This window comes from Marmota marmota, unplaced genomic scaffold (genome assembly GCF_001458135.2).
Source record: "Marmota marmota marmota unplaced genomic scaffold, marMar, whole genome shotgun sequence".
In the NCBI taxonomy this organism is placed as follows: domain Eukaryota; kingdom Metazoa; phylum Chordata; class Mammalia; order Rodentia; family Sciuridae; genus Marmota; species Marmota marmota.
In genome coordinates this window covers 42,295,311-42,319,773 of record NW_025999853.1, presented here as the reverse complement: position 1 = coordinate 42,319,773, position 24,463 = coordinate 42,295,311, and the positions used below count along the sequence as shown (strand labels likewise).

Genomic DNA, 24,463 nt, shown 5'->3' with positions numbered 1-24,463 from the left:
GGCAGGGGGAGGAGGTGGAGGGAAGGAAGGGTAGGTGAGGCTGCAGGTGAGAGTCGGAGACCCAGCACAGCCGGAAGTGACCAGCAGCTGAAAGCTCCAGATTTCTCAGGAGCATCTTGTGTTATTTTAGCAAAGTTTGTAGTTTTCTTATTAATGTCTGTTTATATAGCGAATGTTTCCCCGTAAATTTTCGTTAAGTTGGCTGGCTTCAGAAATATAGATGGTGTATTTGTCCTCTGACTTCAGTATACCAAGGAAGGTCCCAAGGTTTATATATAGCTAGTGTGAGAAGCAAGACCTAAACAGGGTGAATAGTTTTTACAAATTAAACTGGGAATTGTTTATAGTTTGCATGCTTTCAGAGAGCTTCTCTGAATTTATTCAACAAGTCCAGTGTCCCCCTGCTCTGCTGCTGGGGATGGCACCCAGGGCCTTCTGCTGCTAGGCCAGCACACCACTCTAACCCTAGTCATTAAGACTTCAGCACCTGTGTTTTTTTGTGGGGTGGAATAAAAGGGAGTGAAGGAAATGGATAAATAATTGTGTCACACCATTGCTAAGTGGTGGATATGTGCCAGGTGCTGTGTTAAGTGATTGTTATCCTAGTTAATTATCCTCACAGCAGTTCTCTGGGATAGGTGCCAATGTCACCCCAATTTAGAGGAAGGGGAAAGTACAAGAGAGACGAATTTATTCTTTCTTAAAAATATTTACATTTGGAAAGTTTTGTGTGTTGTAATGTATATACTGTTTCATTAAAGCCAAAATCTTTATTACTAGCCTTCTATCCTGCCTGCCCATCTTTTATTAAAAAAAAAAAAAAAAAGTGAAGAAAAAAGTTTTATTCCAAAGTGAATGGTGGGCATGTTGTGTCTTCATATTTATTTATGTAGATATTTGAGTTTTTAACTTTGAGGTATAACATATATAATGAAAAACAAATCACAGCTATATAGCTTACTTTGACAAGTTTTTCTGTGTTATGTTTAGCTACTAGTCAAATAAAAATATATGGTATAATTTGGTAACTCCATAAGGTTCCTGTGTATCCATTCCCAGTCAGCAGTCTCTCCAGCTCTTGGTTAGAACCACTATTCTGACTTTCATCATCATAAATCCATTTTGCGGACTGAGGGTTGTGTCTCAGTGGTACAGCGCTTACCTTGCATGCGTGAGGCACTGGGTTCGATCCCCAGCACTACATAAATAAATAAAATAAAGGTATTGTGACCATCTACAATAAACATTTTTAAAAAATCAGTTTTGCCTCATCTTTAATTTCATTTAAGTGAAATCATGCAGTGTGTACTGGTTTGCAGCTGGCATCTTTTGCCAATCCAATATCATTGATTCACCCATGTTGCAGCACATGTCAGTAATTATTGATATTTGGCATTCCATTGTATGAATATTCCATTCTTTGTTTATTCATTTTCTTGATGAGACTTAGAATCATTAGCTGCTTCAAGCATTCTCATTGTACTTGCCTTGTGGTGGACATATGCCCTCATTTCTCTTTGATTATATACCTTAGAGTGGAATTGCTGTGTTGTAGTATGTTTGGTTTTAGTACATATCATCAGTTTTCCAGTGTAGTTAGACCAGTGTACATGTCCACAAGCAATACATGAGAGTATCAACTTTTATTTGTTTATGTTTTCTGTGTGGGCATCAACCAGGGCTTTGCACATGCTAAGCAAACACTCTACCGCTGAGTCATACCTCCAGCCCTGTGTTTGATTTTTAATTGTGTCATGCAGTATGGGATGTGGGAGAAGGTAGATGAGGAGTGCGACCTGGATGGGATGAAGATAAATTACCAGCACATAGCTTAAAGCTTTGCTCAGCTGCTAACTCAGGCCTGTCAGTTGTCTCAGTCACTCTAGCAGCAAATTGATTGGAACCTGTCTGCCCACTTTTTCTTTAGGCCAACCTTATCAAAATTCTACTACAGTTATGCTTAAGTTCTCTTCTTAGGATAAGTCGTTATTTCTCTGTTTACATTCATGTTGAAATAGCAAAAAAAATTCCTATACTTCAAATTTCTGTAGGGAATCTCTTTTTTCAGAAGAGATAAGTATTTGATTTCTCTCCTCCATTTCTTCCGTTGAAGTGATGTGAAAGACCTAGGAAAAATCAGCCTTTTTGTACATTTTGGAGCTCCAATGACAATAACCACAGCTATTGTTGCTCCTTATCTCATTTACTTTCCATCACAACCTAGTGATAAAAAGGTATGGTTAGGGTTGGGGTGGTGGCTCAGTGGTAGAGCTCTTGTCTAGCATGTGTGAGGCCCTGGGTTCAATTCTCAGTACCACATATAAATAAATAAAAGTCCATTAACAACTTGAAAAAATAAACAAATAAAGGTACTATTATTATTTCCACTTCACAGATGAGGAAACTAAAGCTTTGAGAGGTTAAGTAATTTACCAGTTACTAAGTACAGAAACTGGAATTTAAATCTAGGTTTTCTAACTACAAAGTACAAAATCAGAGTCCATCTTTATGACTGTTAGTTTGTTAATAATTAGGCAGAAGAATTTCTACATATTTATTTATAATATATTTTTAGTTTATTTATTTTGCAGTACTGGGGATTGAATCCCATGGGCAATTTACCACTGAGCTTTATTCCCATCCCTTTTTGTTTTTCGAGACAGGGTCTTGCTAAATTGGCCAGGCTGGCCTTGAACTTGCTGTCCTCCTGCCTCAGCCTCCTAAATCACTGGAATTACAGTTGTGCATCACCACACCCAGCCCCAATTATCTTTTTAACTGAGTCTCTTCCCCCCTCCCCTGGCATTTTGGCAAAAAATAAATGAAACCCAACGTTGTTTTTAGGCCCTTTGAAGAATGTAAAATAGAACGAATGGGAAATAGGTTCAGGCATCAGGTGGACTGTGTGAAGCAGCCAAGGTTAGAAATGCACGTGGCCAGCCACCAACAGAGGAAAGGTCCTGATGAAATTTTTGGGCTCTTGGTGGTACCAGGCTTTATCTAGGAGACATTTGAGTTGTGATTTGAAGAGTGGCTATATCTCAGCCCATGTGGGCACTGGACATGAGGCCAGGGGCCAGAGGGTGGAATCCATGCTCCAGGCTGGATACTTGTGTTTGATGGGTCCGTGGGAAGTGGGATGGGCATCTCCATGGCAAGTAGCTGATCCTGCATCCATTCTTGACTTTCTGGTCAGTAGCCCTTGAACTGTTTCCCATTTGGGGAAGATTAACTAGCTGGGCAGTGCTGACATGTGGAGGTGGAGAGGCTGGTGAAGGATTTGTGGCACTGTAAGCTGGGAGGCAGATCTGGGCTGGAGAAAGCAGATGTGGTAGTCACAAAACTGGCTATAGGAGCAGTGAGAGTAGACAGAGGCTCCAGCTAGAGCTGTAGGGCAGTGGGTTAATCAGATGGGTTTCAAGGTGTCTTGAAAATATATTGGCCTGTTCTGACCTTAAGGATTCTGATGGGCGGTCCTGGGATCACAGCAGGGTCTGAATTTTAAAAGTACTTCAGGGAACTGAAGATATAGCTCAGTAATAGAGAGTGTACTTAGCACGCACAGGCCCTGGGTTCAATTCCCAGCAAACACCCTCCTCTCAAAACAAAAAACAAAAACAAAAACCCAACTAAATAAAAGCACCTTGATTTCTTGTATTGCATTTTCTTTCTGTACCCTGAAGGTCAGACTAGGTGAGGAAAATGGGTCTTCAGTGCCTCTCTAGGAGGTCACACTCAGAGGACAAATCTTGCTATCTTGATAGTTGAGGGAGCAGCATTAAATGTCTTGAAAAAGTCTTGTTTCCCAAGTAGTCATGCTGTCCTTGCTTAATTAACCATTTCCAGAACAAAGAGCTTGCCAATTTCCAGAGCAGCCATTTTGGAACAATTTTGAGGATCAGAAAAGCTTTTGGGTGAGACAAGCTGAGGTGTCTCCTGGAACAGCCTTTGTAGAGTAGGGCCTACAGGGAGCACAAGACCTAGCTCCTATGTGTGGGACTCTTTATGGTTTTCAAGACAGTTTTCACACACCTCAGCTGTCCTTTTCCCCTCACTAAACATCCCCAGTGTACTCCTGTGCCATATTCAGGCTTAGGATCTCTCTGGACGATTCCTTTTTGCTTCTACTACTTTTCAAATGGGCACCCTGAAAATTTGGGCATTTTGACTAGCGCTGAATGGAGTGGGACCATTTATTCCTCTCGTTACGTAGGAATACACTTCTGCATTTGGGGGGAGTGTGGGGCAAATCCCAGATATAGACTTTAAAGTATCTTTAATTTCAAGAAGGATGCATTCTATCATTTGAGCCTGTCATCTGGCTCACCAGGGTGCCATTTGCCAATTTGATGAGGAAACTTGCTCGCCTCTGTGCAGAGGAACAAGCACCACTTCAAGGGAGGCTGCCCTGCCATGACTTGGCTCAGTGATGAGTGCACTAACAGGCCACCTTCACATATTTAGTCAAGATCTTGACTAGTGAGTTGTCCTCAGCTTATTAAAGTAAACATTGCTTGTTGTTTTTAACCTCATGAGATGACTTTACTCTGCAGAGTCTTTTCTTATACCTTGAAGAATAGTTTCAATGAAGTGGTTGCCTGTTTAAGGTATTTCATTCGTTCTTACATATTTTTTCCCAAGAATTTATCATACCACTAAATGGACAGTCCCTGCATTGAGTGCTTACTTCTGGTTACACTGTCCTGGGAGCATTATGAATTGTATCAGTGACATTGTTTGCATCTACTAAGCATGTGCTCTATCACTGAGGTACAACCTCAGCCCTTCTCAATGCTTAGTTTCCAAGAGGTGTTTGCTATATGTACTTGATGTGTTTAATATAAATAGAATTGAGGTTGCTGTTTGAAAGTGCCATATGACCATAAACTTAGCTAACTTGTTAAAGATATGTTACTGCATTTTAGACACTGAATCTACTAATAGAAAAAGCAGTGTCTTGTTAGGTGGCACATGCTGTAGTCCCAGCAACTTGGGAGGCTGAGGCAAGATCGCAAGTTTGAGACCAGCCTCAGCAACTTAGTGAGACCTTGTCTCAAAGTAAATAAAAAGGTGCTGATTGAACTCAGCACCTCTGACAACTCCAGTGCCAAGGGGAAAAGAAAAAGGGGGGGTGGGGAGCATAACAGGTTGTGTGCCTCTTTCTTGTGGTCCCTCTTTCTTTTTTCTTTCTTTCTTTTTTTTTAAATATTGACAATTAAATGTCCAGAACTTTTGTGGCTTACCTAATTTAAGATCCAGAGGCTAGAGATTTAGCTCAGTTGGTAGAGTGCTTGCCTCTCATGCAGAAGGACATGGGTTCAATCCCCAGCACCATACACACACACACACACACACACAGATCCAAGATATTTGGAGAGGCAATAAAGGTGACATAGACACAGAGAAGACAGAGGCCGAGAACAGACCCTTCCTCACAGCCCTTAGAAGGAAGCAACCTTGATGACATTCTGATCTCAGATTTTAGCTCAGTATTTGGCCCTCCAGGATCACTAGTTGGTGGAAACAGGTTATTAGTGGGTCCCCTTCTCCATGACATGAGCAAGTCCATTTGGGGAAATGATGATGTCACTCTGGTTTTAGTTTGCCAGTTCTCTCCACTCTGATTTTGGTTAAAAACAGCATGCAGATGCTGAGAGGAGTAATTTCTACTTGGGCATCATAATCTTGTCAGTAGTCTCATTTATTTGACTGTCACTGTATTTATCTATTGACCATCACTGTTCCTTCGTTCGTTTTTGCTGGGGATCAAACCCAGGGCCTTGCACTAGGTCAGCTCTCTACCAGTGAGCACAGTCTGACTTAATTTTTCATTAAATCCTGTGTTTCTCTTTGAACTGATTTGCCGACAAGGTTGCCTTCTGTCCTCTCCACATGTATGATTCATATTCATTTTCTCTTTTTGTTGTTTGTACTACTAACTTCTGTGAATACTGTAGAAGAACATGGTATGATTTACTGACTATCAAGAACTAATCATGGGCTGGGGGTGCAGCTTGGTGGTAGAGCACATTCTGGGTTCCATCCCCAGCACAAAAACAACCAGAAACTAATCACCCCAATACCTGTCCCAAGTGTGGTGAGAGCAAGGGGAGATCTTTAATTCAAAACTAGTTTCTGGCTAGGTGTGGTGGTGCACGCCTGTAATCCCAGGGGCTTGGGAGGTTGAGGAAGGTGAATTATGAGTTCAAAGCCAGCCTCAACAACGGTCAGGCACTAAGCAACTCAGTAAGACCCTGCCTCTAAATAAAATAACAAACAAACAAATAAATAAATAAACAAATAGGGCTGGGGATGTGGCTCAGTGGTTGAGTGTCCCTGAGTTCAGTCTCTTGTACCCCACCTCCAAAAAACAAAAACAAACAAACAAACAAAAATACCTGGTTTCTGTACAAAACATGGGTGTAGATCTGTAGAGATTTTCACCTCTACATAATGCTCAGGAGTTTTCTATAAGCATTTAGCTCTTAGTGATTATAAGTAGCTTACCTTTTTTTTTTAAAAGTTTGTTGATATCCCATTTCTCTGATATTGCTTTATTAAGAGGCTGTAACATCACAATTTTTAAAAATACACATTGCCAAATGAAGGGTAATGGCCAGAATGTGTGCTGTGACAGGAGAGAGACAGGAATGTCCACAGAGCAGGGAGGAGAGCTAGCCTACCCTCCAACACAGAGCGCAAAGCCCTGAAGAGGCGCCCCCCTTCATGCTTATCTTAATTACTGTTCTTCTTTTAAATTGAAAAGATCAAAAAACAAAAACTGTTACAATTTGAGGAACATCTAATTTTTAAAAAATGTGTGTTTTTTGTTTTGTTTTGGCTAACAGAACCTCAAGTTATTGGGATACGTCTGCAAACACAGTTTCCAAAAATGATGTTTACTGGAAAGAATTGTTTAAGGTTACTTGTGGTATATGTATGCACGCATTTGATGGTAGTGGATGTGTGTTGGACTTTGAAGCGCTTGCTGAGTACTGTGGGAAATGTGGAAGGGGTGTAAGAGTACTTATCACCTGGATTATAAAGTTAAGGTCATGTTAATGGGAAAGAGTGGGTGGTGACCACTAATGGGTTTAGGGTTTCTTTGTGGATTGATGGAAATGTTGTAAACTGAGATCATGGTGATGGTTGCAAAAATTTGTGAATATATTAAAACCATTCAGTTGTACTCTTATGTGGGCAAACTTTATGCTTTCTGAGTTATATATCAGTCTGACGATGCTTTTAAAAAAGACCTTGTTAATAAGCAGTGATAAATTAGTAGTGCCTAAAAGACTTCAAAAGTGATTGTGATTTCTGCTTTCCTTTTTCATTCTTCTGATCTCCCAAAGCAGTTGTAATGAAAGACAAAGAACAGCAAACACTCTTATCTTCTGGTGGTGGGGAAATGCTGAGTGGCCCCAGATTTGCGCAGTGAAAGTTGTTTACACAGCCTGAATCTGTAAGCTCAGAGATAAGGGAAATCCCTCCTGGTTGAAGCCCCCCTCAGGCAAACCTTGCCAGAGAAATGGGCCCTTCTGCTTGCTTGAAGGAAAATCCAGGATTTCCTGGCTGGGTCCTTAGTTTTGTGAACCCTTTAGGCTGTCAATAAAGTAAGAGTAAAGTTCTTTCACATGCAAGAAGAAAATGACTTTGAGGACATTATTCTGCATAATCAAGGCAGGCAAAAAAGGACAGATATTGTGTGGTTTCAAATATGAGGGACCAAAAATAGATTTATAGAGACAGAGCAGAATGGGGCTTTGGAAAATGCAGAGTTAGTGTTGAACCAGTGTATGGAGTCTCAGTTGGAGGAGATGAAGAAGTTCTGGAATGGTGGTAAAGGTGCCACACTCGTGTGTGCACTTAATGCCACACACCATACGCTTAAAAATGGCTGATATGGTAACATTTATGTCATTATGTTTAGCACAATATATTTTTAAAAGTAAGGAAAGAGAGGATGGACCAGGGTGTGGGGGTTCCCTACGCTGGGGATCCTTTCTGATGGTCTTGCTTCTGTTGCAGCCTCTGAGTGTGTGTGTGTTGGGGGGTGATGAGGGTGCTCCATGAGCCCTCACCTACACCACCTTTGTTCTTGTCACCCAAGGAGCATCTTCTGTGTTCCAGAAAAAGAGCCTTGGCACTGGGGCAGGATGCCCAAATTTTGGATTGGGCAAAGGGGAGGGGGAGAGGGGAGGAGGAATGGGGGTAGGAAAGATGGTGGAATGAGATGGACATCATTACCCTAAGTACAGGTATGATTGCATAAATGGTGCGACTCTACATCGTGTACAACCAGAAAAATGAAAAATTGTGCTCCATTTGTGTACAATGAAACAAAATGCATTCTACTGTCATGTATAACTAATTAGAAAAAAAAGTGTGACCTTCAAGGTCCTCATCAGTCTGAAGGGAGTTATGAAAGAAACATTTGCTTTAAAAAACTGTGCTGTTGCATTGTGATTTTCTGTGCTGGAAGCATGGGTGGCATTATTTAGGTGCTATTTGAGTAGTGACCCTGAGATATCTGGAAACCTAATTTAAAGTAGGAAAATAAAAATGTTGATGAAACTTGGTACCTGCACACATATTCTTATAAAAGACAAGAACGGTTTTAGAAGAACAAAAGGTGTTTAGGCCCTAGAACCTTCCCGAAGCAGAGATCCACCTGTGTGCCAGAGGAGCCTAGGCTTTGGTGGGCAGCCCCTAGGGTGAGGTGAGCTATCTGATGACATCTGAGTCCTGGAGTGATCTCAGGAAGACAGCCAGATCCATAGGGAGTTGAAGGGCTAGTTGGAGGGAACCAAAGCAAAAGTGTTTACAGGGCACTCACTGCAGACAGGTTAGCAGGTTATGGAGAGGAACGTGTCCTAGCTCAGGGGCCAGTGAGAAAGAGCCTGGAGATGGTTTTCAGCACATTCCATAGTCCTGTTCATGTTTTTTGGAGAGATGGGTTTTCAGAGGCAGTGTCTTCATCTGTTAAATTCTTTACCGGTGAGAGATGGAGTAAGAGGTGAATTGGGGTCAGGAAATGATATTTTTGGAACATTTTGAGATACAGAGTAATTTCCTGATAAGATTAGTTTTCTCCTGAGTGAAACTTGGACTGTGGTCATTCTCTTACTAATGAAAAAGTCAGAGCAAACTGAACAACCTTAGAAGACTTGGGTTCTTGGCTCTTATGCTGAATTCTGAGGCTATGTCCTGAGGTGACTTTAAGGATAAGGGGGATTAGTTTTTGTGGAGTATCTTATTTTAGTTTGAGGTTTGTTTGTGAATTAATTTTTTTGTTTGTTCCTTAATTTTTCTGTCACTTTCCCACTTGGTTGGAGGTTGGTTGCTACAATTTAGAATACAGCAAAATTTGAAAGGAAATTTAGAAAAATCACACACTAAGAATTATTAGCCTAGTCAGGCACACACCTGTAATACTACTTGGAAGGCCGAGACAGGAGGACTACAAGTTTGACTAGACTGGGCCACTTAGTGAGACTGTCTCAAAATTTAATAAGGGCTGGGGATGTTACTCAGTGGTAGAGCGCTCTGGGGTTCAACCCCCAGAATCAAAAAAACAACAACAAAAGCCCCTGACAGATTCTTTGTTTTTTTAAGAAAAGGGAAAATAGAGATTAATTACACTAAATGTGATATTTTTTTTCTTTTCACTTGCTTATAATTTGTGATCATTGACCAGTAATATTCATGAGCCAGTGTTATGGATACTTTAAAGTAAAAGGGACCTCATGGTGTTTAAGATGTGTGTAGTGAGTAGTTTATATTGGCCAGTATTGTGAGAAAACTGCTTCTGGAACCTGTTTTGGTGCTATTGGAGACAAATACAACTTCATGTTTCATAAGGAAGGTCAGTATTTTGTCATGAATCTAATTTCTTGACCTTTAAGGAGAAGGTCACAAAATCTTAAAAAAAAAAAAAAAAAGTGATTCATTTGCTTTTTCCCTTTAAAAGTAGGGAAATTTCTTTTTAAGGTAAAAATTTCCCTAATGACTAACACAATATGCACTCAATACAGAAAACTTGTAAATCAGGGAAGAAAAAAAATGGAGAAGTTTGTGAAAAATCTCTTCTTTCAGGATGAGGGCTGGTTGTGTTTTCCCTCCAGGTGACAACCAGCAGAGCACCTGTAGCCCTCGCATTTGGAGGATTGGGAGGATTCCTGTGCCCTTCTCTCCCTATCAGCTTCCAGTCTTTTCCACAGAAGCACAAAGAGCTTTCCTTTTTAATTTGTTAACCACTTAGCTCTGTGATTCTGGTTCTAGGAATACCTTACCCATTGCTCCCAAGGCTTGTTTCTACTGAGTCCGGAGCTTGACAGCAGAAGGTGGTTGTGGAGGGTGGTGTGGCCTTCGCTCAGAGGCATTGGGCCAGATTATGGCTTCAGTCAAATGGCGGCTAAGGGGCAAATTGAAATTGCTTTGCTCATGTAAGTGCTAATAATGATTCTTAGTTAAAACTTTTGGATTTACCTGTGTGTGGCAGACTCTCAGGAAGAGTTCTCTGTAGGGATCTGATGTATTGTTCATTCATATGTATATGGTTTATTGAGTGCCAACTATATGCTGGGCCTTACTTTTGGTGTTGGATTCCAAAAGAGAAAATAAAATCTCTGCCATTGTGGAGCTCTAAGGCTTGTGGGAGAAGCCAGTAATAAACAAGATAAATGCCTGAAATACAGGATTTACTAAATAGTGTAAGTGCCAAGGAGAAGAAAGTCAAGTTTCCATTTGGAGGATCAGGGTGTGTGTGTTGGAAGGGAAGGAATGTTGAAGGGTTATAGCTGTGACTTAGTCACCACTGTTAAACTGAGATACAAATACTCTATAGAGAACTGAGATAATGAACAGCAACATTTGGTAAGTGGTTATAGTTGAAGGTTGTTCTCCTGTGAAGTATATTTAATTCCCAGCTGAGGAGAAGACCCCACCCTAGTGTTGAAACGGAACTTCCTGGCTGTCCCTGGCTTAGTGGGCTCTGTGTCTTGCCTGGTTGGGAGTGAGGGCCCCGGCAATAGGCTTATGGTTTGTGGGGGGAAGTTTGCATGTGGCCTCTGGATATACATGAAGAGTGCTTAGAATAGTGCCAGGCAGTCAATAAATTCTGGCTATTATATGTGTTAACTCTGAATTATGTCTTCTGTTAAAGAAGACTCGGAGCTTTAAACAGAAACTGGAGAGGCCACTTTTTGGATAAAGTGCCTAGTGCTAGAAGCAGTTATTATGTAAGTACCAAATTTGGAGCATACACATGGTGTTGATCCTCCCCATCTTTCTCACACTGGCACTTCTCTTCAGATTTCTGTCTCTGGGTCCCTTCCCCCCCTTTCATCCCCTGGGGGAATTTTGGAGATGGTTTTAAGGCTGGAGCCTCAGTGTGTAGCAGAGCCGCCCTTCTGTTATTACCTAGTGAATCATTAGTCAACAGGAAGTAACATTCTGAGTACAGCCAGGTTTCTAGAAATGTGCTTGAACAAAGGGAGGAGGATGAGAAATCCAGTAAAGGTGTGTTGCATGCTGATTGATGGGAAAAAAAATAAATAAATGCGGTGTTTTCCTAAGCTCTAGCCATCTCTTGTTTTCTGACTAAATTTGGGTTTTGGAAGATCCAAATCATTTCAGGGATGTAAATTTATTTAGTGGCTTACAACTTTAATTTCTGATTACTTCTGGGTGGTGCTTTTTAGTTTAAGAAATATGATTCTGTAACTGGTGTTAAAAATGATACTTTAAACCACTTACTAAATGCTGCTGCTCATTATCTCAGTTCTCTATAGAGTATTTGTATCTCAGTTTAACAGTGGTGACTAAGTCACTTTAATGATAGGTCTCCATTGAAGATACCCCCCCCCATTCCCCATAGCCCTTAAAAGGCAGAGGTCCAGAATTAAAAGGTGTGAAGTCTTCTGTTATGGTATTTTGTGGGCTAAATCATCTTCTTATATCAGAAAAGTAGTGTAGTGGCAAGTTTCAGGAGCTACATGGGTCTTGGTTAGAATCTGAGTCCCTTTTGAAACCAGTTGTGTATAGTTTGGGCAGATTAATTGCTTGTCAGTTTTCTCATGTTCAAAGTAATTATTATTATCAATTCACCAGGTTCTTATGAAGGCTCAGATAGATGAATATTATGTGCATCTAGCTCAAGGTAGCTACTAAAATTCATTCCAACTAGTTTCACGTCTGTCAGAAATAGTTTATTCATTGTTCACTTTTAATATAGATTTTGAGAGCTTCCAGTCAGATTTTCCAGTTGATCTTACTGTTAGATTTTAAATCTAACATTATTGTTAAATACCAACCTCAGTAATGAACACTAATACTAGTATGTAGCAATGATACGATGCTGATGGTAGCCAGCAAACATTCCAGTGTTCCCCATGTGTTATCTGGTTACTCTGAACAAGGGCCTTTCGAGGGCAGGTATGTTTATTAGGTTCATTTTGCTGAAAAGAAATGAGGTTTAAAGATTTAGGACGTCATGAAAGACAAAAGCTGTGTTAAAAGATGACTTTTTTTCTTGGTCAAGATAACGTGAGTTGCAGAGCCCTTGGAAATTGCTGGAAGGTAATGACATTAGGAACTTTCTTTTTGAAGAGATTCACATTTTTGGGCAGAAGTCAAACCTGTTCCCCTGTTGCTGCATCACCTCAGGGCCTTCTGAGTACTGACTGAATGGAATCCCAAAGGTCTAGTCTTCCTGGAAATTCTTGGGATGTCTCTAAATTTGCTTTCTTCTAAGTAGATCTGTTTACCTAGGAAATAACTGGATTACTGCTGTTATTCTGAGTTCCCACAGGAATGAGGGTCCAGCCTATAAGCTATGTTTTTTTTGCAAAGAAAGAAATAAACTGAAAACTACATGAGATGGTTCTCCCAATGGATTCCTGATGTTGATTGAGGCTCTCCTGGCAGCAGTGAACCGCTTAATAATTTAAACCTTTTGATACACCCAGTTATCTGTAAATAAAAAAAATTGAAATTTAGAATGCAACATTGCTTTTTTCCCATTACATTTGTTCTTTCTGTTTCACTCTTTGAGTGTTGACATGTTAGTAAAACACAGAGAAAAGTTCCATCGATTTCACAATGTTTTAAAGTAAGACAAAGATGACAACCTTGATTGGATCAACAAATATCCATGAAAGATTTTGGGGAGCACAGTGGGAACTCTGAATGTGAGATGGATATTGGATGATATTAAAGAATTACAATCCATTTTCTTAGGTATGGTAAGCGTGGTTTGATTATGTAAGAATATGGCCTTATTCTTTTATTTGTTTGTGTTTTGATACTGGGAAGCTTTGGCATTGAGCTACATCCCCAGCTCTTTTTATTTTTTATTTTGAGACAGGGTCTCACTAAGTTGCTGAGGCTGGCCTTGAGCCTGCGATCCTCTTACCTCAGCCTCCTGAGTCACTGTGATTACAGATGTGTGTCACTGCATCCAGCTTGAAAATGTCTTTATTCTTGAGATTCATGCTTTAAGGGTGGAGGGGTATGAGAGCATTCCGGAGCAGGGGTCTATATACAATTGAATACACAGCCTGTTTGAATCCAGCATCATCTAGTCACAGCAGTTATACACAGCTTAACTTAATTATCATCATCTTAATGGCTCACCTCTCAACCATTACTTCTGGCAAAATGCCAGGAGCCATTCCGACTCGGCTGTGGCTCCCAATAGGGGTAGAGGGACATCACATCTATGAGTTGGAAATGGATGTGCAAAAATGAAGCTCCCTCCTTCCACAGGGTTTGGAGTAAACCCATTGCAGGGCTGCCTCTGCCCTCACACAGCAACACACACAGTTTGTTTGAGGGAGGAGGGACTATTCCAAAGAAACCAGCCTTTCGCTGTCACCCTGTCCTTCACCCAAGGATGAGCTCCTTGGGGGCAGGGTCTGCCTTAGTATCTGCCCAAAGTACAATGCAGGCTACCCAATAATCACTGTGGAATAAATGGGTGAACAATGTGACCAGCACAACTAGTGTAATGGCAGCGACCCTTTGTCCTTGTAGACTTGCCAGCTGGTGGGAACCCAAGGACGAGGGGCAGTCTGGTTCCTCCTGGGCATTTTCAGGAAAACGAAGTTGAATAGTAATATATCTGAAAAGAGTAGCAGGTTGCTGGCAGCACAGCCTCAGTCTCCAAGACTGATGTGTTTTTGCAGAAAATAGCAGGTGCCACTGCCTAGTGAAAGCCGAACTCTGTGGAACACCCCATTCTAAGCCCTGGAATTTGGTTCATTCTCAGGCTGGGCCAGTTGGAGAAGTTTTAAGAGGCTGGGTTGGGCTTGGGGGCTGCTCTCCAGATATGAAATGTGGTTTAAGCCTATTCTTGGGCAGTATGGTGAAGGGACAGAAAACATACTGTTCCAAGCTGAATTTATGGCCTTTTGTTCATGTGTGTTTTGCATTGTTTAGTGTTTTTTCCCTCAAGATCTGCAGTGAGAGAAAGCAGCTGTAGTCAATGTTGTTTCTCTAGCATGAGGCAGATACTTATGGTGTAAGCTATGGAATGGAATTAGGTATGGAATGCTGATGTTTATTTTCTGTTTTAGGATGAAAGTAGTAAGGCATAAAGAATAAAAACCATTGCTAATTTAGACTTCAAATCCTTTTTTCTGTCTTGTCTTTCACTTGTTTTCTTTTGAAGTACTGAGGAGTTCAGAGTGGTTAACTGAAACAGACTCTAAAAATACCCTTCAGCAGCATGCTAAGTATTTTCTCTTTGTCTAAAATTAGCCACTTTGAGCTGTGTACTTTGTTTTTACCCCGATGGCTCCATTAGGTGCTCTGGCGGCTTCTTTCTGAGGTTCTGTGTGCTCTGGATAACCTGTCTTTTGCAGGAGAAGCCACAGAGCAGTTTGCAGGTTAGACGCCTCCTCCTCCAGGGATATCTCAGTGTGACCTTACTGTGTCTTCTAGATCACCTGCCTCTTTGTCCCCCCCTTAGTGCCACTTCCCAAGTCTCCATGCCTGTGCTGTGTTCACTGTTGCATCCCAGTACCTCACACAACTGTTTGCTAAGTACTTAGGTGCTTAACAGGTAATTTGTCAAAAGCCAAAATGGGTCCATTTACTAAGCAGAAGGAAAGGAAAATATTATGTCTACAAAGAGATTTGTCTTTTCACATGAAAATGAAGAAGGAAGTGGGGGCAGAAAAGCAAGAAAGTGAGAGCAAAGTAGTTGAGAGCACAGTGGCTCAGAAGTGTTATAGGGACGGGGTGTGGAAGGAGGGTCAGGTGAGGAGGCTGCACAGATGGCCAGCCAGAGGGGGAGAGTAGAGCCAACCGAGACTTGCCTTTCTTCTGCATTGGACATTGCCAAGTCTTGTCTTTGTTTCAGAAACTGATCGGTGCTTTCAAAAAATGTTTACCCCATGGATGTGGTGACACATCTGTGGTCCCAGCTGCTTCTTCAATTTAGTGAAACTCTGTCTCAAAAATAAAAAGGTTTGGGATGAGCTCAGCGGTAGAGCGCCCCAGGGTTCAATCTTCAGTACTGGAAAAAAGGGGAAAAAAATGCCTCGCTGTAGGTAACGCAGGAACACATTTATTTTTTCAAGTAGTCTACTTAACAGTTTTCATTTGTTAATTTCTGGGATAGTTTTTAGTCTGGTATGTGCATACATGTTTTCTTTCTGTTGTGAATTCGGGGCTGGATCGTGGCTTCTATTTTAATAGAATTTCTATCTTAGCTGTTTTCCCTTTTTTTCTTGGTGTTGAGGTATTCAAGGAGGATCAAATTTCATCCCGCTTTGCTGCCTGTGTTCTCTCATTTAGTGGAGAAGGAGACAGGAGTAAGGCAGATGGAGACCAAAATTTACCTTTTAACTCCCATAACAGATAAAGCCAATGTGGAGAATGTGGCTGTTCCTGAGGCCCAGCTGCAGAGGTGCAGAGGACACCCCCATCTCCAGAGTCAGAGCAGACTGTTGGCCCCTAAAAGGTCAGAGGGAGGGGGTGGCTGTGACAGGAGCCAACTTTCTCCTTCAGACTCTGGATTCTTTTAGTTCTGCATTTCCATGGAGAGGTAAGAACTCAGTGAGGTTCTGTACTTTCTTAAAGTAATACACCGGCTGGCAACAGATTTTTCCTGGGCTCTGGAGGCCATTTGGTGTGAGTAGAAAGGGCATAGTTTCGGAGTTGGCCTGGCCTAGATTCATATTCTTCTTTTATGACCTTGCCCTTGATTTATGCATCTATACAATGGGGTTAAGGTTTCCCCCTGAGGTTCTGGGAGCTTTACATAAGGTATAGTGTGAATGGTGCACTTCCTCAGAACCAGTGATGCAGATGTCACCCAGCCTGCCCAGGGTGCTTTCCTCTACTCCAGTCCTTTTGTTCTCAGCTCCCTGGTTTGGAGCGTCAGTAGAGTGGGGTGTCCATGGTGACTTTTCAATTTGAATTTTTGGGAGGAAAGAAAATTGTTCTTAAAGAAGTAAACAAATCAGAAGAATTGAATGTATTATATCTTAGGACAACTTGGGTCATACCTGGAATTGATTTTGTAGTCAGGGTTGAACAGTGTGGCCTGTTTAACCTTGAAAAGAACATCCTTTCAGGGTCTTTTTATTTTTTTAGTTCTGTTATTTTTATTTATTTATTGTGGGTATTGGGGATTGAACTCGGGTGCTTTACATGGTACCTATGTGGTACCTTTTTTGCACTTTGTTTTGAGACAAGGTCTTGATAAGTTGCTGAAGCTGGCTTCAAACTTGGGATCCTCCTGCATCAGCCTTCTAAATTGCAGAGATTACACCCATGCCCAGCTAAAGTTTAGTTTTGTTGTGCATGTTAGAGGACTCTATGAATGAATTCCTGGGGGAGGAAATTGGTGGCTTAAGTGAATAAACATAAAGACAAAACTTTCACATATATGTATAAGGGATCTGGTCCAGAACATGTAAAATCCTGCCTTCTTTCTTGGTGTTTCCTTAGATGTCCTGGATAAAATAGTCTCTGTGTCCTCAGGGACACTTGCTGCAGGCAGTAGCACACGTGGGGAGAAGGATGTAGTGCTAAGCAGCACTTTCCTGTGTTTAATTCTGTGCTGACCCTCCTCTTGGTGTCTGCCACTTGCTTCCTGTCCAGAGTTTTAGCTTGGAGTGAGGTCCAGCTGTGAAGCTGAGTCCTACATGTGCTACATGATTTAATTCAGCTTCTCTTTTTCTTCCTTCTGCTGCACATCAGCCTTTAGAGCAGGTTTGTAGTCCAGACCTGTAGCTGAGCCCTTCTCTGGGGTGGCTGCCTGGGCCTCCGACCCCAGCATGAGGAAAGGTGGAGCAGGCTTCCTCTCAGCCTTGGACTTCCTGTGCTTGCCACTGTGGAGGAAAAGGATCTGGAGGCCTTGTGAACCTTCAGGTTATACAAGTAACACTCTTGCACGAACAGAGACAATGTAAATTGTTGTAAATTAAAAAAAAAAAAAAATACTGGCAGTTCAGTTTCCAGGCCAGTTGGAGGGTAGCATTTATTTATAAATTGGTCAACTAATCGAGTGATGTTAAAAACCTACCTTTCCTCTTGGCAACCCTTGTTAACAGTATTCTTATTAACTTTTTAATGGCCAGAGAAATCTGTTTTATTTCACAGATCACAGTGGCAGCCTCTCTTACCTAAGGGATCTCTGTTTTGCTCTTTCTGGCACCTTCTGTGTGTCAGTCTCTAAGGGCAGTCGGCTGTCAGTGTGGAGAATGCCCAGCCTTGCCCTGGTGGTGCCTCTGTTTATTTGGGGGTGGTAGTCGGCACATGAAAGTGGTCTGCTGGCAAAGCACTCAATGGCTTTGTGTTTATTTTTGTTTCCAAGGCTGCTTATTTTATTTTTTTATACATGAAAGCCTTCCTGCCTTTCCCAGATTTTATTTTTCGATCCCTGATTAACTAAGTCATACAGACTCCAGAGACGTTCTTTTGAATTTAGTAAAAATTTAGAGGGCTGGGGATGTGGCTCAAGCGGTAGCGCGCTCGCCTGGCATGCGTGCGGCCCGGGTTCGATCCTCAGCACCACATACAAACAAAGATGTTGTGTCTGCCGAAAACTAAAAAATAAATATTAAAAAAAATTAAAAAAAAAAATTTAGAAATTTAATTTAGAAAGAGGAGGGGGCACCCTCAGTCTCATCAACCAGACACAAACCACTGTCAGTGTTCAGCCTATTTCCTTTCAGTTTTTCGGCTCCTCTTCTTCTTTTTTAAACATTCTTTGTCCTACAGGGTATATAGTTTCTTCCCTGATTTCTTTTTTCATTTCATTTAAAAACTCTTCTGTAGGCTTTGTGTTAACAGCTCCTATATGGCCCTTCTTAGGAGATGGCAGTATTTAGCCATTTCCTTAATGGTGGAAATATAGTCTTCTAAGTTTTAAATTAATTGTCTTTGGCTTTGGCCAGATTAGTAATTCCCTAATAAGTTGACAGGTGTGTTACTACCCCACTCTACAAAATTCACATGGCTACTGTGTCTAAAGGACCAAGCCTCCATAAGCTGAGTGGGTGGTGGGGAGGGCTGGACATCCCTGAATGCTGTGTTGTGGTCCGTGGGCCACTCCTCCTCTTACTTGCTTGTCCTTACTGTCTTTGAATCCAACAGACCTAGGTATGAACCTCACTTGGCCCCCACTCACTGCATGTTCTCAGGCGAATTCATACTCCAAAGCTTGTTTTCCTTCTAAATGTAGAGAATTTCATGTTTCAGGTTGTGCCTGAGCCCTCAAAAGTCGGTGTGGGCTGGCATTAGGCCACCTGGCTGGGGTTTGTGATGTGGCCAGGAACACCAGGCCTGGACATTCTCCCTGCAGAGGACCAGTCCAGCCCCACTTCTTTCTACTTAGTTCTCTCTGTGAGCATTGCCTATCCTCACTCTGTCCAGCTGGAGCTCCTGACATGCCCCCGATGGCTTGCATGTTTCTCTGCCCACCCACACCAGAGCAGGAGGCCAGGAGGGGGTCTCTGGGAAATGTGCAGCTCTTGAAGGCACTCATCCTCCTGGGTTTTATTTGAGTAGCTCTACTGTATGTTTTGATTATTTGACAGTATTTTTGCAACCTTGGTAGGAAGGAGGAAGGTGATTCCCTAGAGCTGCACTTTGGGAAGAAAGTGGTTCTAAAGTAGAGGTGGCTGTGTGGGTGTTCTCCATGGGGGGAGTTTTGTGCATGTGTCATTATCCTGATGATGGAGGGCAGTAGAGGGGCTTCTTTCTTGTTCTTTGCTTGTTGCCTGTGGCAGAAGGAGTCCTGTACACTTTGTACTTAGGACATGCTTTTGAGAACTAGAGACAGAGGCATCTTGAGAGGAGCATAGGGTGCTAGGGAGGAAATGGACCCTCTTCTGACTTTCAGATTTGTCTGTTAAAAAAAAAAAATGCTTGGCTATGTGTGATAGTCCACACCTGTAATCCTAGCTACTCAGGAGGCTGAGGCAGGAGGGTCACATATTTGAGGCCAGCAACTTAGTGAGACCCCCTTGTGAAACCCTCCCTCAAAATAAGAAGTAAAAAGGGCTCAGTGGTTGAGCTCCCTGGATTCAATCCCCAGTACTGGGAGTAGGGAAAAGCTGGTAGGTTTGGGGGGTGTAGCTCAGCACTTGCGTAGCAGGACTGTTGACTATCTCTGATCTTTGTGGTGCTGCAGACTTCAGATGGTACTAGTGCGTGGTATGTAAACATGCTGGGCTGGTGTATTTATAAATCCAGGCCCTGGAGGAGTTAAACGGGACTCTCTTTGGGGACATGGTTATCCCATACAAGTTGCTGTCTCTACATTTTAACTCCATTGCCTGAAAATACAGAGTTTTAAGTTGATATAAACCTTTCTTCATGTGGTGGCAACTTAGACTCACAATTGGCAAGGAGGAAGACACCAAATCCTCTGTGGAACCTTTGAACCCTGGTGATAAGGGGTTGTCTTTTAGGTAAGCTTGCTTCAGATAATTTCCCTTGGGGTGATGGTCTACAGAAATTTCTGATTTTCTTAATACTGTTCTCCAAATTAAGTTTCTTTCGGCAAAGTGTCCACTTTTTGTTTGCAAACCTCTGCCCTTGAACTTCAGATTCCTGCTGTTGGTGGAGCTGGAATAACCTGGAACCTGCAGCGCTTCCCAGACTGCCCCACCTGCCTTCTTGGTTGCTGCAGCATTTCTCTCTGCTTCCTGTTGGGCTCACCTCAGAGGAGTCTTTTAGTGCCTTTCTCTGAACCCTCCCTTATCACTAGGGTTCAAAGATTACGTAGAGGATTTGGTAGTCAGGAGACCTGACCTTAAATTCTGACATGACTAAAAGCCCCTGTGCCCCTGGACTTCGAGCCTCTGGAGCCACAGTTGTAATTGCTGTTAGCCAAAGAAAACACACGGCTGGGTGACCCTCAGGGCCTCGACCAGAGAGAAGTTCTAATCTAGAATTTGAGGTGGTGTTATGTTGGGACTTGGCATTGTCTTGTTAGTCGCACTTCCTTCCTGACCTCCTTAGTAAACTCTTTTTTCCCCCCTAATTTTCTTAACATTCACTGGACTTACTTTATAGTATTTGCCTAGGGTAGTATTGCAGATGGAACAGAATATTAGAAAACTGACACCGAAAGGGACCGTAGTCCGGTGCTGTCTTTTAATAACAGGGAAACTGAGCTCTTGAGGCCACGCCTTCCCTTGAAAACCTGAGAATCCACTGCTGCTTCCATTGACTGAGCCCACAGAGGAGGGCCTTGGTGAGAGTGCTGACTCACTGGCCACGTGCCTCATCTAATTATCCAGGCTGATTCACTGGATGTGGATGATGGCCCTGAGGCCTCTAATCTGCTTTCCTCTCTCACCTAGATCACCTAGATTTTGAAGAAAGTTAAGCCAGTTGTGAAATGTGTTACCATTTAGAAATTAATAGCTTCTTAATTGACTCCCTTTTAAAACATGTCAAGATGGGATTCCTAAGTCTGAGTGTAATCTGGTATGCCTTGACGTTGGGACCTCAAGCTGGGGCACTCTGGGGAGTCGGGTCCACCTCCAAGTTTGTTTTCTGGCTCTAAACAAACGAGTGGCTGTTTGACTATTGGCACACGACCCAGTTTTAAAAGTACAACCGTATAGGGTATTGGTGGAGTGGTAACCCGGGGGTTTAAAAAGTGAGGTCATGGGAGGCTCAGATGAAGCTCTTTTAATGTGTATCACAACTGCAATTAATCTTATTAACATGCTGGGTCTGTGCCTGCTTTCACAGCCCTGGGTGAGCGAGGGTATTTAAGGGGCAAGCTCTGAAGGACTCTTGTTCTTTGATGATACAGATGGATAGCAGAAGCATATAAAATGTTGTATCTGATATTGTAAAGGCATTTTGTGTGCCTCTGAAGATTTACTCAGTTTTGATTCTCGAGCAAAAAACCTCCTGCGGATTGATAAGGCACACAGAAGAGGGTGGCTGGCAGATGCAGGCTTGTGGCTGGGCTCCGTGACCAGATCAGAATCAGTTGATGGATGGCGCACACCTCTCTGTCCAGCACCGGCCTAGTTTTAACAGAGTACTCTGGTTATAAAAGATTAAAAAAAAAAACATGGTAGGGTAGTTGATAAGTAAAAGTAAACACAGGAGCCACAAGTTCTAGAGGGTGCCTGGAGCCAAACTGATGGTAGCATGGATGTTCCAACTGAGGGCTGCTGTGGTTAAGGTGGCTTCCTGGGTGGGTGGGATCTTGAATACAGAAGACCACAAGGAGAGCAGCAGGAGGAGTTCAGCGTGTTCACTGGTGGGGCGGTGCGGTGGTGGGAGGGCACGCAGTCAGCCCGTGGCACACTTTTTGAGTGTGCTCTTGCTCTTGTTTTTCTTTCTTGCTGGTGCACATAGGAGAAGGCTAGTGCAGACCTCCATCCTTATAAGGTTGCTGCTTAGTTCTATTCTTGCAGCCTATTTTTTGGAAGTCTTCTAAAATACCCATTTAAGCTCCCCTGGGTGTCCTCTTAGGTGTTGTTTAATAAGCAGGCTTGGGGACAAAGAAGTTCCTTAAAATTGCCAAGTTCAACCGCTATGGTTTAGGTGTGTTAGCAACCCCCTAATGAATACAGCATCCATTCACTAAGTGAATAGCTAATAAGACCCCCAAAATAATGTGTCATTTGCTTGTAATTAATGAGCATTAATGATCTATACCATTATAATAAAGTTCATTTTCTTAAGGTTTCCTTGCTGTGTGTGCTTTTACTGGTTTCTTTTTCTTACTTTTTTTGGAGGGGGGTACTGGGTATTGAACCCAGGGGTGCTTAACCACTGAGCCACATCCCCAGCCCCCCCTTTTTTTTTTGAGAGAGGGTTTCACTAAGTTGCTTAGGGCCTCACTAAGTTGCTGAGGCTGGCTTTGAACTTGTGATCCTCCTGCCTCAGTCTCCCAAGCTGTTGGGAACATTGATGTGCATCCAGCTGCTTTTACTGGTTTCTTAACTGCAGAACTTCTTAGAGACTTTAGTATTTTGAGGAGCATTGGGAGTCTTGGGGGAGGCAAGCAAGAGGTTCAGCAGTGCCCTTGCTGTCCACAGAACATCTTGGAGGATCAGTGTCCGTGGAACACTGGAAAATGCGGCTTCCCGTTGTTCTGCAATGCTGTGCACATTGCCCTTGTCCTTTCTAGTTGTCCTGTTTTCTGCTCATTTTTCCCACCCTGAAACAACAGGGAGGTCAGGGATAGGAGGCAGCTGTGAGATCCCTCTTGTCCTTGGCAATTGGAAGCATGAATATCATCCAGTAAGCCTACATGGTGGCCTAGTAAGAGTTGCCTGCCTGTAAGCTGAATGCAGGCAATGTGAGCTCCTGCATCCTCACAGAAATGGAAATAAAGTACCAGCTCTATATTTTACCGTCTTTTTAAAAAACATTTATTTATTTTTTTTAGTTTTTGGCAGACACAACATCTTTGTTTGTATGTGGTGCTGAGGATCGAACCTGGGCCGCACGCATGCCAGGCGAGTGCGCTACCGCTTGAGCCACATCCCCAGCCCCTATTTTACCATCTTTAAAAAAAACAAAAAACAAAACCTCCCATCTGGCAGGGGAACAATCCCAGTGTAGAGTGGCCAGGATGAATCAGCATGCTGGGGCTGCACTAGATAAGCACTGGGTATCCAGACATGGCACCCCTATGGATTTTCAGATCGGTGCCATGAGAACACAATAGTGGGCAACATACTGTATTTTTAAGGCCACCACCAGCATCTCTGAGCACCCCGAAACGGCTGTTCTCATTTTTTCCTTCAGGAATAGAATTGGATTTGTGCTCTAGAACAGGTGTCTTTTCTCCTTAACATCCTGTTGTACGTTGTTTTCTGGTTGCTTTACTCTCTTTGTTCTTCATTTGCCTGTGTCCATTGTCGTCTAGAGTTACACTGTCCAGTGTAGTAATGAGGTTTAAAATTCAGTTCTTCATTTCAAAGGCTCAGAAGCCACACATGTGGCTGCTGGCACAGATACAGGACGTTGCTATTGTTGGGTAGTAGAAAATGCTGTTGTTGGGTAGCCTTGGTGTTTGTCGAGAACTTGATCCCTCCTTGAGAAAAACTTTCTGGGCCCCATAGTGTTCTGCCTGCTTTGAGAATTTTTTGGAGAGTATGGTTCTGAAAGTGAAGAACGCTGGACAGTGAGGGTAGATACTAGGCTGTCCCCTATGGCCTTTCTCATCCATATTTTCATTAGCATTGAGCAAGACATGATTCTGGCCTGAAGGACCATGGGGCACTTGACTACCGAGCCACATTTCCAGCACACACACAACCCCCCCACCCCTGCTTTTTAGTACCAGGGATTGAACTCAGGGGCACTCAACCACTGAGCCTCATCCCCAGCCCTGTTTTTCTATTTTATCTAGAGACAGGGTCTCACTGAGTTGCTTAGCGCCTCTCTTTTTGCTAAGGCTGGCTTTGAACTCTCAATCCTCCTGTCTCAGCCTTCTGAGCCACTGGAATTACAGGTGTGTGCCACTGCACCTGCCTCCAGCCCCTTTTATTTTTTATTTTGAGACAGGGTTTCACTAAGTTGCTTAGGCCCTTGCTAAATTGCAGAGGCTAGCATTGAACTTGGCAGCCCTCCTGCTTGAGCCTCCTGAGTCGCCAGGATCACAGGCACACCTCCCCAACCCCCCACACCCAGCCCCTTTCTGTAGTCATCATATGGTCTCCTCTTTGCACACCTAAAAGTCTCCTTGGAAGAACTTCTTTTTTTTTTTCTTTTTTTCCTCATCCTGCGGATCATACTTTAAAATCTAGTTCAGGAGCATTTAACTTAAAGAAACACTTAGAAGAAGTAGTTAACATGTCGACCCCCTCCAAACTGCTTGCACTTTGGCTCCTGGAGTTACTTGTTTACTGAACTCAGCAAATGCCTCATTGCAGGCCTGCATGGGGTTTGTGTGTAGGTCCCTCCCTGATTGCGGTAGAAAGATATTGCTGCTAGAGAATGTTTTTTTTTTTTTTTTTTTTTT

The 24,463-nt window shown here is 42.6% G+C and overlaps 1 protein-coding gene across 4 annotated transcripts in view; it reads left to right on the top strand.

Moving 5' to 3' along the window:
• Rassf3 (Ras association domain family member 3) overlaps positions 1-24,463 on the top strand; it is a 130,951-nt gene that overhangs the window by 90,853 nt on the left and 15,635 nt on the right. Inside the window, exons 1-2 of one of the 4 annotated variants that reach the window (XM_048805755.1) lie at positions 16,277-16,286; positions 21,727-21,737. The exons of the other annotated variants lie outside the window; for them this stretch is intronic. Of the exons in view, the coding sequence (XP_048661712.1) occupies positions 16,284-16,286; positions 21,727-21,737 (14 nt within the window). The 5' untranslated portion in view covers positions 16,277-16,283. Of the gene's footprint in view, positions 1-16,276; positions 16,287-21,726; positions 21,738-24,463 lie in introns of those variants that run through there. 4 annotated transcript variants of the gene reach the window in all.